This window comes from Camelus ferus, chromosome X (genome assembly GCF_009834535.1).
Source record: "Camelus ferus isolate YT-003-E chromosome X, BCGSAC_Cfer_1.0, whole genome shotgun sequence".
Classification (NCBI taxonomy): domain Eukaryota; kingdom Metazoa; phylum Chordata; class Mammalia; order Artiodactyla; family Camelidae; genus Camelus; species Camelus ferus.
The window spans coordinates 30,343,117-30,357,912 of NC_045732.1; the positions used below are offsets into that span (position 1 = coordinate 30,343,117).

General features: G+C 34.9%; 2 protein-coding genes across 3 annotated transcripts in view; both read right to left on the bottom strand.

Annotated features, from left to right (window-relative positions):
• LOC102523807 (dystrophin) overlaps positions 1–7,715 on the bottom strand; it is a 647,651-nt gene extending 639,936 nt beyond the window's left edge. For both annotated transcript variants that reach the window (XM_032475797.1, XM_032475796.1), the window contains exons 1-2: positions 7,620–7,715; positions 7,383–7,490 (exon numbers count right to left, since the gene is read on the bottom strand). In XM_032475797.1, coding sequence (XP_032331688.1) covers positions 7,383–7,409 — 27 coding nt within the window. In that variant the 5' untranslated portion in view covers positions 7,410–7,490; positions 7,620–7,715. The remainder of the gene's footprint in view (positions 1–7,382; positions 7,491–7,619) is intronic.
• LOC102504131 (dystrophin-like) overlaps positions 7,646–14,796 on the bottom strand; it is a 562,607-nt gene continuing 555,456 nt past the window's right edge. Inside the window, exon 14 of the mRNA XM_032474646.1 lies at positions 7,646–7,721. Coding sequence (XP_032330537.1) covers positions 7,646–7,721 — 76 coding nt within the window. The remainder of the gene's footprint in view (positions 7,722–14,796) is intronic.

Consider the following 14,796-nt stretch of genomic DNA (forward strand, 5'->3'; position numbering starts at 1 on the left):
CAAATAATCTTCCCAAGAAGTTTGAAGAGAAATAAAAGTCAGATGTAGAATAAACATATAGTAGAGGCAGTTATGAGCTACCCTAATACTCTTGAAGAATTGTCAAGTAAAACATAGTGTTGTTTCAAAAGGTAAAACAGAGATCAACATATGGAAATCACTTTTTAACATTTTGACGTGTTCTAAAGTGCAAGGCATGTCTCTTGAATGTTAGTGAATTTCCTCTTAATTCCTGATAGAGTTCAAATGAAATACCAAAAGCCAAGAGTACTGAAGAAAGATGGTGAATTGACAAGATGAGCATGGCTAAGGGGCCTTCACAGTCTGAAATGCTGTGATTATTTAAATAAATTTACAATATAATTTATTTCTACAGTTTTTATTCTTTTTAATTATTTGGATATAAAAACCTGTTATGCAGTTTACTGATTTTTACATTTTTTAGCATCTGTTATTCAATTAACATTCGGCTATGAGTAATTATCTTCTAAAGCTAATTTTAAAGCCCATTAAGTAACAGAACTAAGTAATTGAATATGACACAAATCCTTTGGAATCATTGTGCATGTTTACTAAATCCTTACGTGTTTTATGAGGTAATTTTTAAACCATTCATATTTCCAAAGTTCCTAGGAGCTATGGAGAGTTACACATGCCCTTTGGTTGATAGGGAGAGAATAAACAAAATGGCTTGTGTGAAATTAGTAGATCAGGGCAACTTATTCTTTTACTTTGTCCATTAAGGTCACCCTACGCTTTGGGAAATCCCATTTCCATCTCCCAAATGCTAGCCCCTGATTTAATTTGTAAACACAGAATAAGAGGAAAGAAAGGAGAAAATTATTTCACAGCCCCTTTACAATCCCCTCTTTTTGGCAGCAGCAAGTACAATGAACATAAACTAAGCTGTGAGGCCTGTCTTTCCAAAATAAATGCAAATTTATTTAAGAACAACCAGCACTGCAAAAAGGAAAGAAATGATCATGAAACAGATGCACCAACTGCTCATGAACTGAAGTGTCATTGACAGAGAGAATCAATACGCCCCCCTGCAAAGGACCCTTTATGTAGCTCATTTTGGCATGCCACCTGCATTGATAGCTCTGAACTGCAGAATGCTCTGGTGTCTCCTTCAATTAGTTCACCCTTTTCTCAGAATCTGCTTCACCTGGTGTTCTTTATATTGCAGTCTTACTGCGTACCATTTTTAGGGAATAATAAAATGAAGTTTTGAAATTCATTTCTAATTTCTCCTCAACAGTTAAGCTCTTTTTCACTATTTTTTCTAAGTTTGAAAGAAGGCAACAGACTGAAATGCCAGTTAACACATCTAAGTCGAATCTGAAGAAGAGGAAACAATTTGTATTGGAAATTTATGGCTAGCCTCATGTTATCTAAATAGGTTTTCTTAGATGATCTATAAAGCTAACTGGATACCGAAAGAGATTTAGTGGCAAATGAAATGAAGCCTCCTGTGTTAACATTAAAGCAAATGAAGAAGCACTTGGTGAGCATTACAAAAATAAAGGGGAAATTCGCCATGAAAGAACACAATTAGAAAAAATAACTCAAAGTAAAGCAAAAACAGCTTTATTTATAAATAATCAAATCAATTTTTTATCTGAATCTGTATGACAAAAACACTGTATTAAGCAAGGCTTCCATCTAGTAAATTCTAGATCTGTGCGTGCGTGCATATGTGTGTGTGTGTGTGTGTGTGTTAATGGTGATGGCAGGTTAGTAGTTCTGCCTAAATGTGTTTCTTCTTGTTGGCTCTGAACTGATCTCTCTCTTTCTCTCCCAGTTCCCCTTTCTCTCTCTGTCCATAATCTCCCAGCTCCTGAAGCACTCTCCCACCAACAGAGGGAGAAAACAGGAAATCCACAGTGGTGCCAGATACACTGCCATCATAGTTATGAATTACCTTCTCCCATCTACCCTTGGGTAGCAATTCTTTTAAGCTTGGATACTATGTGTGCATATTAAATAACTATGATTTAATTGTTACTTATTTGTTAAGTATAAAAAAGATATCTTTCTGCATATCAAGAACTGATCACAGTTCTTTGAGTGCGGGAGAACCACAAAGCTCTAGAAAACTCAGGAGGCAAAAGTAAGCTCTAGAAAACTTGCACAAGGCAGAGGTCAGCTGGGATTTAACAAGAAGAAATATAACATTTTCATAGAAGCCAGGCACCTGGACCTAACATTAAAGTAAGCAAGAAAGTACAGTCAATAAATCAGATTGGGCAGTAGTAGAAATGGGCAAGAATCAGATAAGCTGCTCAAGAAGACAGAATAGACATGTTCTATCTGGTCACGGTTAGATGATTTGAGGTAAAAAGAGAATGTATACTTATAAAAGGCCTAGAAAGTTTTCATCCTATTCTCATCAACTTAATGCTTCAGAGAGTAATGCCAAGGCAATTTCTCTTACACTGGCAAAACTCAATTCTGTACCTATTTTATGTGGAGTTATTTATCTCTATATAAGAAGTACTCCATTCTAACCACCTGTTGTTGTACTTAGATAGATTGATCCACTGTGGGGGGTTCTCAACTTTAGGGAATATCAGAATCCCTGGACTGCTTGAAGACTCAAGATTACGAGAGCCATTCGCTTCCAGAGTTTCTGAATCAGTAGGTTCGGGATGGAGCCTAAGAACTGCCATTTCTAATAAGTTCCCAGTTCTAAGCTACCAGTCAAGGGACCACACTTTGGGAACCACTGATACTATCTGGATAAATTCTTTGAGGGTCATCACAGGAGTTGAGGTCAAAGTGGCAAGTTCTGGTGAAAGAGCACTGTGAACAGAGTGCTCCCAAAAGTACTCCCTCCCTGCCATTTGAACCCGCAGACCATGGAGGGTGTCCTAACTCCACAGTACTCCTATAGCCTCTGCACACCAAACTCTCTTGGATCATCAAGTTTCCTTCCCTGTCAAATGCTACGAATTCTTACAGCAACAGTACTCTTTCCCCAGGAACATGTTTCTTGCATATTTGGGTCTTCCCATGATAGCTTCCGTGGTTCTACAAGTCTTAGAATTCATCTCAGTTTCTTCCCTCCTTTTCTTTTTATTCTTTGGAATAAAACTCAGTTTTGATGATAGAAAAATAGTAGAACTACATGATTTGGATAAAACAACAGATTCAGAGGAAATGAAATACTTGACTCCTCATCTCCCACCTCAGATGAAAAGTAGGAGAAAATCCCATGGGTTATTAGTGGTAATATTTCAAAACAAATTACACTGATTGTAAATAAAAGAGAGTTTTAGCGCACTGTATCTATACCTAGGTATGTAGTAGGAACTGGTAACAGATGGCACCTGTTTTGGGTCTGAGATTGTGACATATTTTAATGAACATTAAATTCTTACTCACTGCCTGAGTCAGCAGGGGAATTTTACCTCAAATTCTAGACCAGCTGTCAGGTTTTGTTAATTGGCTTAAACTATCAAACGGTAAGACTTATACAAAACATATTTCCACTTTGTTCACAAGTAAGGTGACATAATTTGAATTTTAATCATATTGGAAAATTATTGAGACTTTGCTAAGAGACCATTTTCATGGCCGTGAAGCTGGTAAAGTCTTTTACTCACAAAAATGTCAACACAAGTGGCAGATGACTGTTCAAAAGAACAATTTTCATTTGCAGTTATTTTTGTCAAGGAATCAAATTGTATGAGGAGTTCTGAAACAGCTTAAAAGTCTTGGACGTGAGTCTGGATAGCTTGGTGCTCATTTTAACTCTGCTACTAATGTTCTGTGATACTTTATACAGGCCCCGTATTTTCTCCTGGGCCTCAGTTTCCTTTCTGAAATAACCTTGTCTCTCTCCTCCTCTTCATGCCTAATGCTACTCAGTTCAGTTTCTCTAATTGGCTTCCTTCTTCACTACCATAAGTCTTACTACCAAAGAATATTCCAAAAATGCAAATATCATTGACATCAAATTCCCAATGGCTCCCTATTAGTTGCAGAACAGTTACAAATGTATCACTGATATTTTTGCACTGTTTGATATGTATATAGATTACTTTTCTGAAATCTGTCTTCAGTAGCCCCATTATTCAAGAAAACACATATTCTTGGAGGAATGATTTCTTATGAATAATAAGCTAGCTTGTAATAACAAGTAATACATACGTGAATCTATTTTAAATTTAAAGCCTAAATAAAATTAGTAACTCTGGGGCAAAAAGTATATGATACAAATAAATATTTGGTAAAATGGTACAAATTTAACTTGGGAAATTTATTTAGAGTTAGTGTTAAATGAATGATTTAATTATTATGATATATAATACATAATATCAATATAGATATAAACAGATTAATTTAGTAAAGTTATGAAACATTATTTACAATAGACCTTTGTTTTATATTAGAGTTAACATCAAGCTAGCATTTATTAGAATTGATCAAAAATCAAAAAGAAATCCAAATTCTGCAATATTTTATCTAAAAAATCAAGTTCTTAATATTAGATTGACCTCTCCCTTACTGGGAAATTAAAAAATTCACAGCAGAAGACAAGCTTTGGAGATCTTTTTTTTAATTCTGTAAGGTTCAACTCAAACTGAAGTATCTCAGTGAAGCCTTCCCTGTTGTCCTCTTACTGCCAAAGTTCATTAATTTCTCAAAACACACAAGCACTATAATCAATGCCATTGGGTTTACTTTAATTTTTTTTCTTATTTTTCAAACTAGGGTAGAAGCCCCTCATATATAAGGAAAATCATCTCTCCTACTTCTCTTATATTTTTCAGAGAATCTACTTAAGTTTATTTCAGACTTATTAGACTTATTAAACTTAAGTTGACTTTAGAACTATACTGTTTAGAACTTTGTGGAACATTCACATGTACTTCTTAGTGTTACTTTTTAATTTTAACAGAAATGTTATTCCAGGTTTGCTATACTTTTTCAAAGAGTACAATTCTGTTTGAAAAGAAAAAAGTTGAAAATTCACCTATATAGTGTGGAGTTAATGTTTACATTCCTCGTAAATTTATATGTTGAAAGCCTAACCTTCCAATGTGATGATATTAGGAGGCAGAGCTTTGGGGAGGTACTTAGGCTTAGATGAGGTCATGAGAGTCGAGCCCTCATGCTGGGATTAATGCCCTTATAAAAAGAGGAAGTGACACCAGAGCTAGTCAGGCAAGAATACAGCTAAATGGTGCTGCCTGGAAGCCAGGATGAGAGTCCCTCACCAAAAACCAAATCTTCTAACACCTTGCTGTTGTGCTTCACAGCTTCCAGAACTGTAAGAAACAAATATCTACTGTTTAAACCATCAGTCTATGATATTTTGTTACAGTAACCTGAGAAAAGACAGGAACTGGGACCAAGAAGTGGTGCGCTGCTGTACCAAATACCGAAAACTGCAGAACCAGATCTGGAATGGGTAATGTCTAGAAGCTGGTAGAGTTCTGAGGTGCATGCTAGAAAAAGCCAAGAATGCCATGAAGATAATCCTAAAGGCAATTCTGGTGAGGACTCAGAAAGAAATCAGGAGAGCTCGAAAGAAAGTTTCCATCCTTTAATCCTGAATGGAATGTTGGTATAAATCTGGATGGTAAACACCATTCTGATGAGCTCTCAAATGGAAATAAGAAACATATTGGACAAGGAAGGCAAGATGATCCTTGTTATAAAGTGGCAAAGAACCTGACTGAATTGTGTTCATGGTTTAGTATTTTGTGGAAGGTAGAACTTGTAAGTGATGAAATTGGATATTTAACTAAGAAATTCCATGTCTTTAGGAGACATTTAAGCAAAGTGTGGAAGGAACAGCATGGTTCCTTCTGACTGTTTATGGTAAAATGCAAGAAAAGAGAAATTAATTGAATAAGGAATTGTTAAGCAAAAAGGTACCAGAACTTATGGATCTGGAAAATTCTCAGCCTATTCATATTGCAAAAAATGAAAAAGAATGTTCAGAAAAGAACACTAAGGGTGTGATTGACCCACCCTTTGATAAGGAGAGGTGTGTGGTGTGGGTGTGAACTAGAGACTTAAACAGCCATCTCATCAGAAGTCAAGAACAGAGATGGGATTATACCAGCAGAAACTGCCAGCTGGGACTAAGGGAAACAGAGAAAACGGGATGGATTAAAAGAAGGCTGTGAACATGTGCTGTTCTTCAAGAAAAAGGAAGAATGATGCAGGTGATTCAGAGATCATCAGGGCTGCCACTCCCAGGAGGCAGGGCTACTTCCTCCTGGGTTTCAAAGGGTGGGGCTACCTCTCAGGTTTGGAGAGGGAGGCAGTTTGCCCCCACCCAGTGCCTCAGGAGCAGCCTCAGAGTCCCATGGGTAGGGCTGATGCAGAGAGCCACGTGGGTGGTGTCCTGTGAAGCTGAAGAGGCCAGGCCACCTTATGGAATCTTGGGGGTGATGCTGCTACTCTAGTGGTCCTGGAGGGCAAAACATCAATCCAAAGAGGATTTTTCTCAAGCCATAAGATCTAATGGAATTGTTCTTGCTATGTTCTAGACTTATTTGGGACCTGTCACCTCTTCCTTCTTTCTTATTTCTCCCTTTTGGAATGGGAATGTCTATCCTGTGCCCAACACATCACTGTATTTTGGAAGCACATAACATGTCTGGTTTCAGAGGTTCACAATTGGAGAGGTCTGCCTCAGGATGAGTTATGCCTGGAGTCTTATTCATATCTGATTTAGATGATGGTGAGGCTTTGGACTTCACAATGGAGAGTTGATGCTGGAACCAGTTAAGGGTTTGGGGGCCCTTTGGAGAGAATGAATGTATTTTGCATGTAAGAGAGACATGAATTTTGGAAGTCCAGGGGTGCCATGATATCGACTGAATATGTGTCCCTAAGAAAGTTATATGTTGAAACCTTACTCCCCACCAACATGATGGTATTAGGAGGTAGGGTCTTAGAAAGATACATAGGTTTAGATGAGGTCATGAGGACAGAGCCTCCATGATGAGCTTCATCATCTTCTAAGAAGAAAAAGAGACATGAAATTTTCTCTTTTCACCATGTGAGGATAGAGCAAGAAGATTCTATAAACCAAGAAGAGGGTCATCACCAAGAACTAAATCTGCTAGCACCTTGTTCGTGGACTTCCCAGCCTCCAGAATTACAGGAAACAAATGCCTGTTGTTTACCCTACCCAGTCTATGATATTTTGTAATAGCAGCCCCAGCTCACCAAGACACTATAGCTTTCCCTATTACAATTAAGAAAAGTAACAATATGATATAATCAAATGGACGATGATCTAAGTAAGAACAATGAACATTTGCTTTAAGATTTGAAGGCCTATAAATACCAAATAATGATGTTAGTATAAACTACTGAGTTTTTTTTAAGACTGTTGAAAGCTAAGAAATACATACAGTCAGTTTTTGAAGACTTGATAACATTTCACTTTGATCCTTAAAGCCAGTTCTGTGAATCTTGTTCAATGCATCTTCTTTTTCTGAAAGCCATGTACTAAAAAGGCACTGGAAGAAATCAAATAATTGCAAAAAAAGAAAATAAATAATTATTAAAGTACATCATAATTTTTTTTGTTTATCCATTTAACATCTCTCTATATCTTTCACTGATACAGTCTCTCCAACGTGACTCACCTGTTCTTCAGTAAAACGTTGCCATTTCAGAAGGATGTCTTGTAAAAGAACCCAGCGATCTTCAGTCCACCTACAGATGTTTGCCCACCGATCTCCCAGTACCTGAGGAAGAGAAAACCCAACACAACATCAGCAAACAATTTATTGTTAACTGAATTTTATTAAAAATGAAATGAATGATTTGTAAAAGTATATAATTTTGAGTCTCCTATGTGTACTGGAAGTTGTAAAGAACACCCTTACTGCTTCTGCTTAGAATTAGATAAGCATCACGCCTTTCATTTGTCTTTAGATTATTTCACTCATTCTTTCACCTTACGGTAAAAAGCAAAGATACTTCCAAGAAGTCTGAGGCAGTTACCATACAACTATTTGAAATGTCTCTATAGTAAATGTAAGATAGAGAAGGCATATAGAATTAAAGAGAATTTTTTCATTGATAATATGTAAAATATATATCTTTTTTAGTCTGAAAATACATCCCAAAAGAATAAAAGTCTGACTAATAAACAGAATACCTAAAAAGACTCTCATTTGAAAACAATCTCGTATAATTAGAATTGCATAATGCCCTGATTGTAGAAGAAAATTAGTAGTGACAAAATCATATCCACATGTGAATTTTTTAGTTATCTGGATAATTATTACAAAGTATTTGAATTCACTATATCTCTAAGCTATTCCAGTGAGAAAATTGTAAGGTTTCCTGAGTAACAGTTGTCCTATCTTTAGCATGTCACTAATATCTACATGCACACACTATTTTTAATATGTAACATAAACCAATGTTCTTAGATGAAAAATATACATTGCAAAGATTTCCGTGTAAAGAGCATGTCTTAAGGAAAAAATCTTATTTATTTCAACTCCGTGATGCACTTCAGAGCATAAAATTTCAACTTTCTTGACTTTCTTATAAATAATACAATAATTTTCCCATAGATTTTGGATCTCTAAAGCTAGAAGTATTTCAGAATATGGACATGTTTTATTTTATATAGAACTATTTAGACTAAAAAAGTTCACAACTCATATTTTTCACTAATATACTCAGTGTCTAAGATAACCCTGACCATAATTTCTATCTTACTTGACGCTACACTTTTAGGTTGACCCACCTATAAAATATTGATACATGATTCAAACAACACATATGTAATTAGCATCATGGCAAAATCCACCCATTCCTAGGTGATTTGAAGACCTGACCTAATTTTTAAACATTTGTTTAATCTACCATCTTTTCGAAAAGGGAGCCCCAGGCATGGGTAAGGAGTAGGCAATAAACATTTTACTACAGCATTAAAATGATCATGGACTCATATACAGCTCAATCACAAGTGAGTTTTCAGTTTTTCTTCAGAAATGTCAATAAAAATGCTATTGCTTTCAGCATAATGTAACTGATTTTTTGTGTGTTTTTTTTTTTTTTAGTTTCATTCTCTATTCTACTCCTTTTAAATTATGTTAGTTTATGACAGAAGCCATAGCACTGAAAAGGTGAAGCAATATACCCACAGGAAATGTGCTAACATAACTGAATGGATTCAATATCAGCCATTTAATTATTACAACCAAACATTTGAGATTTTAAAAATATATATATATTAGAATTTCTTTTAGTGAACTTCCTAGTCACCATGTCAGAATGCATCAGGTAAAATGGAATGTAACATATCTGTTAATGGATTAGTCGTGAAAAAATTAGCTTCAAACAGAAAAATCTTATCCCTTAGCCATAAACTACACCATCTGCCTGATTTTTACAATGCAGATATGAAAGGTCAAATTGTGGGATGTTTACTGCAAGTCTCCAACCCCAGTGGAGATGGGCGTCAAGGAGGTAAGAGATAAACTCAAACTGTAGCACCGTCATACATGAAAGAAAGTGAACTGAGATTTCTAAATAAATATACCATCTTCTCTCTAGTGCTGCAAGGCACATGAATGTAGTTCCACTAAAGTAGCATATTAGATTTGTAATATCACAGGTGGACATTTATAATTTATTCATTTTAGTAGGACAGCCTATAAAACAATCTAAATAAAGGCCTCTATACTAGATTGCTTAAGATTAAATTAATAGAAATTCCAAAATATATTGTGATATACTTCACATTATAGTTTTTTTCACTATATGAATGAGTTGTAAAAAAAAAAAGTAATAACAAATACTCTTTTAGGTAATTAGTCAACCCAGTTAAAACTATTTTAAGAATATTATTTCTACTTGAAGTTGCCAGGGGGGAGGGAGTTGGGAAGGGACAGACTGGGAGTTTGAGATTTGTAGAAACTGACAGGCATATGTAGAATAGATAAACACGATTATACTGTATAGCACAGGGATATATACACAAGATCTTGTGGTGGCTCACAGCGAAAAAGAATGCGACAATGAATATATATATGTTCACGTATAACTGAAAAGTTGTGCTCCACGCTGGTAATTGATACAACATTGCAAACTGACTATAACTCAATAAAAATGTTATAAAAAAGAATATTATTTCTATGAACAGATGAATGAATAAAGAAGATATGGGATATATATCTATCTACATATAGATATATGCACACACGCACACTGTGGAATACTAGTCAGCCATAAAAAGAATGAAATTTTGCCATTTGCAACAACATGGATAGACTTCAAGAGTATTATGGTAAGTGAAATAAGTCAAACAGAGAAAGACATAACTGCATGATATTACTTATATGGGGAATCTGAAAAATACAACAAATTACTGACTATAACAAAAAAGAAGCAGACACAGATATAAAGAGCAAACTAGTAGTTACCAGTGAAGAGAGGGAAGCGGGGAGAGGCAATATTGGGCTAGGGGCTTAAAAAGTACAAATGATTATGTATAAAATAAGCTACAAGGATGTATTGTACAACACAGGAAATATAGCCAATATTTTATAATAACTATAAATGGAGTATAACCTTTAAAAATTGTGACTCATTATATTGCACACTTTTAACTTACACAGTATTGTACATCAAATCTACTTCAATAAAAAAGAAAGGAAATCAAGAATTTTATGTATTCAAATAGTCAGATAACTTTGATAATTCACTGAAGCAGATTTATAATTCAGCCAATATTTAATTTAACTTACAGTTAATGATAGGCTCTAATTCATTCATTCACCAATCATTTATTTAAACAACAGTATTTATTGAACATATACTATGTGTCAAAAATTAACAGAATAAAGATGTTATGGGCTGAATTGTGTCTGCCTAAAATTCCTATGTTGAAGCCCTACCACCTCTACCCAACAACGTAACTGTATTAGGAGATAAGGCCTCTAAATAGTACTTTTAAGTTAAAATGAGGCACTTAGGGTGGGCTCTAATCCAACTCAACAGGTGTGCTTATAAGAGGAAACCTGGGATGTGTGGGCACAGAGGAGAGACCATGTGAGGACACAAGACCGCAGCTGTCTGCAAGCCAAGGAGAGAGGCCTCAGAAGAAATCAAACCTGCCAATACCTTGATCTTGGACTTCTAGGCTCCAGAACTATGGGAAAATACTATTTCTGTTGTTTAGGATGCCTAATCTTTGGCATTTTGTCATGGCAGCCCTAACAAACTACACGACATATTTAAGAGAGGCTGATTCTATGGCATTACAAAATGTGTCACAAAACTGAAGTTGTTACAAGTAAAAATGTACATATTATAGTGAGGAAAATTAAAGAATACATTTCAATTACTAGTGTAAAATTAATTTAAATTGTTAAAATAGGCAGAGTTCTAATAATTTATTGCAATAACTTCCCAAATACAAATATGCTATCACTTTGTGATTTTGTGTTTTATGTGGGGAAGATAAAATACCTAGAGCCAAACAATTTGGCTTCAAGTCTTACATCAGTCAACTGCTTAGATTACCAATATGTGTATGTCTTTTCAAATTACAAAAAAACATTTTAAATCCATAATTTTTTTATTGAAGTATAGTCCGTTTATAATGTTGTGTCAATTTCTGGTGTACAGCACATTGCTTCAGTCATACATGAATATACATATACTCATATTCATATTCTTTTTCACCATAAGCTACTACAAGATATTGAATATAGTTCCCTGTGGTATACAGTAGAAACTTATTTATCTATTTTATGTATTCCAGTCAGTATCAGCAAATTTCAAACTCCCAATTTATCCCTTCCCACTCCCTTCCCCCCTGGTAACTATAAGTTTGTTTTCTATGTCTGTGAGTCTGTTTCTGTTTTATATGTAAGTTCATTTGTCTTTTTTTTTTAGAGCCCACATATGAGTGATATCATATTTTTCTTTCTCCTTCTATCATAATTTCTTTTAATAATACTAGCAATCCTCTGAAGGGTCGGTAATATTACCTCCCCCTGTCCAATGAAATCAAGTGACTTTTTCAAGAAATTTATGGCTAAATAATTTACTGTCTCTCAAAGAAAATAATCATACCAACCACTTAAAGATTGTTTCAAATATTAAACAAGATTATATACGGAAAAGCAGCTTTAATTTGAACTGAGTTATATATGTGTTGGTGGTTATTTACATTTTGCTTGATCACAGTATATGTATACTAAATCTTCTAAGAAACACCAAGGGTGAACTATTTGCCTCTACTCACTCTAGAAAAGTACTTATGAAATCTTTACAAATAGACATTTAGAATTCCAGTATTCTTCTTTAAAGATTTCCAACACAAGAGAGCATGCATACCCTTTAGTAACATATTCCACTGCTTAAATCTATCTTACTCAGAAAACTCTCAATGAACTGAATCTAAGTCACCTCTGTTACAACGCATGCATGGTGTTTTTACTGATCTCAGTGAAATCAGATAAGTGAATTAGAAATAGCTTGCTCGTATGCTGCACATATCCGCCCACAGGTAGATTTTTGCAATGCTATATGCACAAATATAAACAGATGTACACAGTACTTGAATTTATACATTTATCTGTTTATCGCTTAAAAATAGTGGTCCTAATTTGAATTACAAAGGATGGAGCTAAGCAATTGTTAGATTATCAGTCAGCCTTTATAATCACTCAAAGATGCTGGTTCCTATCACTGCCTGAATGGATGTGACCACATTGTTAGACAAGTATAAGAGATTGCATCAAATGGAATTGACCAGAAGCTAATTAAAAAAAATCACTACATTAGGATTAGAAAACTCTTTTCTAGAGAATAAAAATCAGTGTTTCTCTGAGTTTCCATTTAAGTATATGACTCTTTTGAGCTTTTAGGAATAATGCATATTTTTGTAAAGCTAGGTAAACATTACATACATAAATGAAAAATGAATTATAACATCTTACGGAGTGGTAAGAAGAAACTGATTTTTATTGATGTCCTCATTTTGTCTCAGCAGTAAGAAAAGCTAAAGGTCAGTTCATTTACTCTAACACATTTTCATGGGCTAAATCACAACTCCATTATCATCTAGGCTCAGATCTGCAATGGGGAGGATTTTTCCCTCCCATTTAATTCACATCTCGGATTGTTATACACGCCAAGGACATTTCTCATCTGAATTCTTTTGTTTGGTTGAGTTGGTTTTTCAAAGCCAAAGTGAAAAATGGCTATCAAAAGAACATTTGGATAAAGGTAAGTGAGGAAAATTTGACAAGCCTGGGAGGTAAAACTTAAGTACCTTGACCCTTGGATTTATTGAAGCCAGTGAGAGCTAAACTGTGCCCAGCAAGATTGGCATTAAGAGATAAAGTGTCCCCCAGAGTATGTCCAGTAAGGAAGAAACAATTATGTGCCATGGACCACACAATTCAGCAGTAACTTTGATTTATAAGAGAAGGAGGCAGCAAGCAACCCATCTCCTTTTATTGCAGTTTCAGACCCTGGAATCTAGTCCTCAGCTAAATGAATTTTATGTGCAATGAGCCTTCTGAAAAATAATTTGTTTCTTGATTTTTCTTTCTTACTTTATAAACAACCATACAGTTGAAAAGGATAAGCAACTTCATCTTACCGATGGTGAAATGGAAATAACATCAAATAACTTATTGAAAGAAATACAGCATCCATTATGAGGGTAGAAATGGGGCAGAGTATTACTGACTAATGTTCAGCCAAGTCTATGATTCTCTTCTCAGTTTTACTTTTTTTTTTTTTTTTACAAACTGTTAACTGAAGCAGTATCCTATAAAATGGCATGTCTTATATCTTATATCTGCACTGCCTAACATATGGTCCAGGGTAGAAAAACATGTTCTGATGTATTAGGAAACACTTATTGGAGGTTTCTCTGAAAATATCATTCTTACTTCTGTTTAAATGATCCTGTAATAACTCCTGACTGAACTCAAGGAATTCTATCACTTCTAACTATGCAGTTTACAGATGAGGAAACTGACATTCAGATGGGTTAAATAACTTGTATGAGACCACAGAGGCCATAGGACTCAGGATCTGGGATTTGACCTCAGATCCATCTGGCAACAAGCCCTGCTCTTTCATGCCATTCACTTAGTATAGCATTTAACATTAAAAAAAAAAAAAGGCCTGGTGATTTGTGCTAGATAACCTACAGTGAGATGTACACATGCTGAATCCTTTTTGAGCCTTTTCATATTTAATTTTAGTAGAAATTTAATTAAACTAAATATGTTATCTAATCTATTTGACAAGAATTTGAAGCCTATTGTTATAATTTGATCTAATAACATTCCTGACATTTTAACTCCATATTTGTTTAAAATATAGTTTAAAAATGAAAAAAAAAAAAACTTAACACTTCAAGACCAAAAACATGTGCTCTTTGCAAAGACTTCTTTTGAAAAGGTAAATATGACTGATTTGTTAACAAAATTCTGTCTTGGTGATTATGCTAAAAGTGTAGTGAGATTTTTAACTTGAAGAAGCATGTTCTCCTGTGCTGTGACAGTCAGTTCCATATATTATTTATTTTTATGCATCTATGAAGTGCTAGTGAATAAATCTGGAAGGGTCCCCATTGTTGTTGCCATTATTATTTGCGGGTTATTATTTTATGTTTTGTGGCAGCTTAATAAACTCTGTACTCTCCAACTCCCACCAGTCTATTCAGTTGGGGTACCAGAAAACAAAGAGCGGGAGTCCTAAGAACATTCCAACGTGACAATGTTCTTTCCAGTCGACATCACATTCCCAGGCATCCCTCGGTAGCTGAGGTTT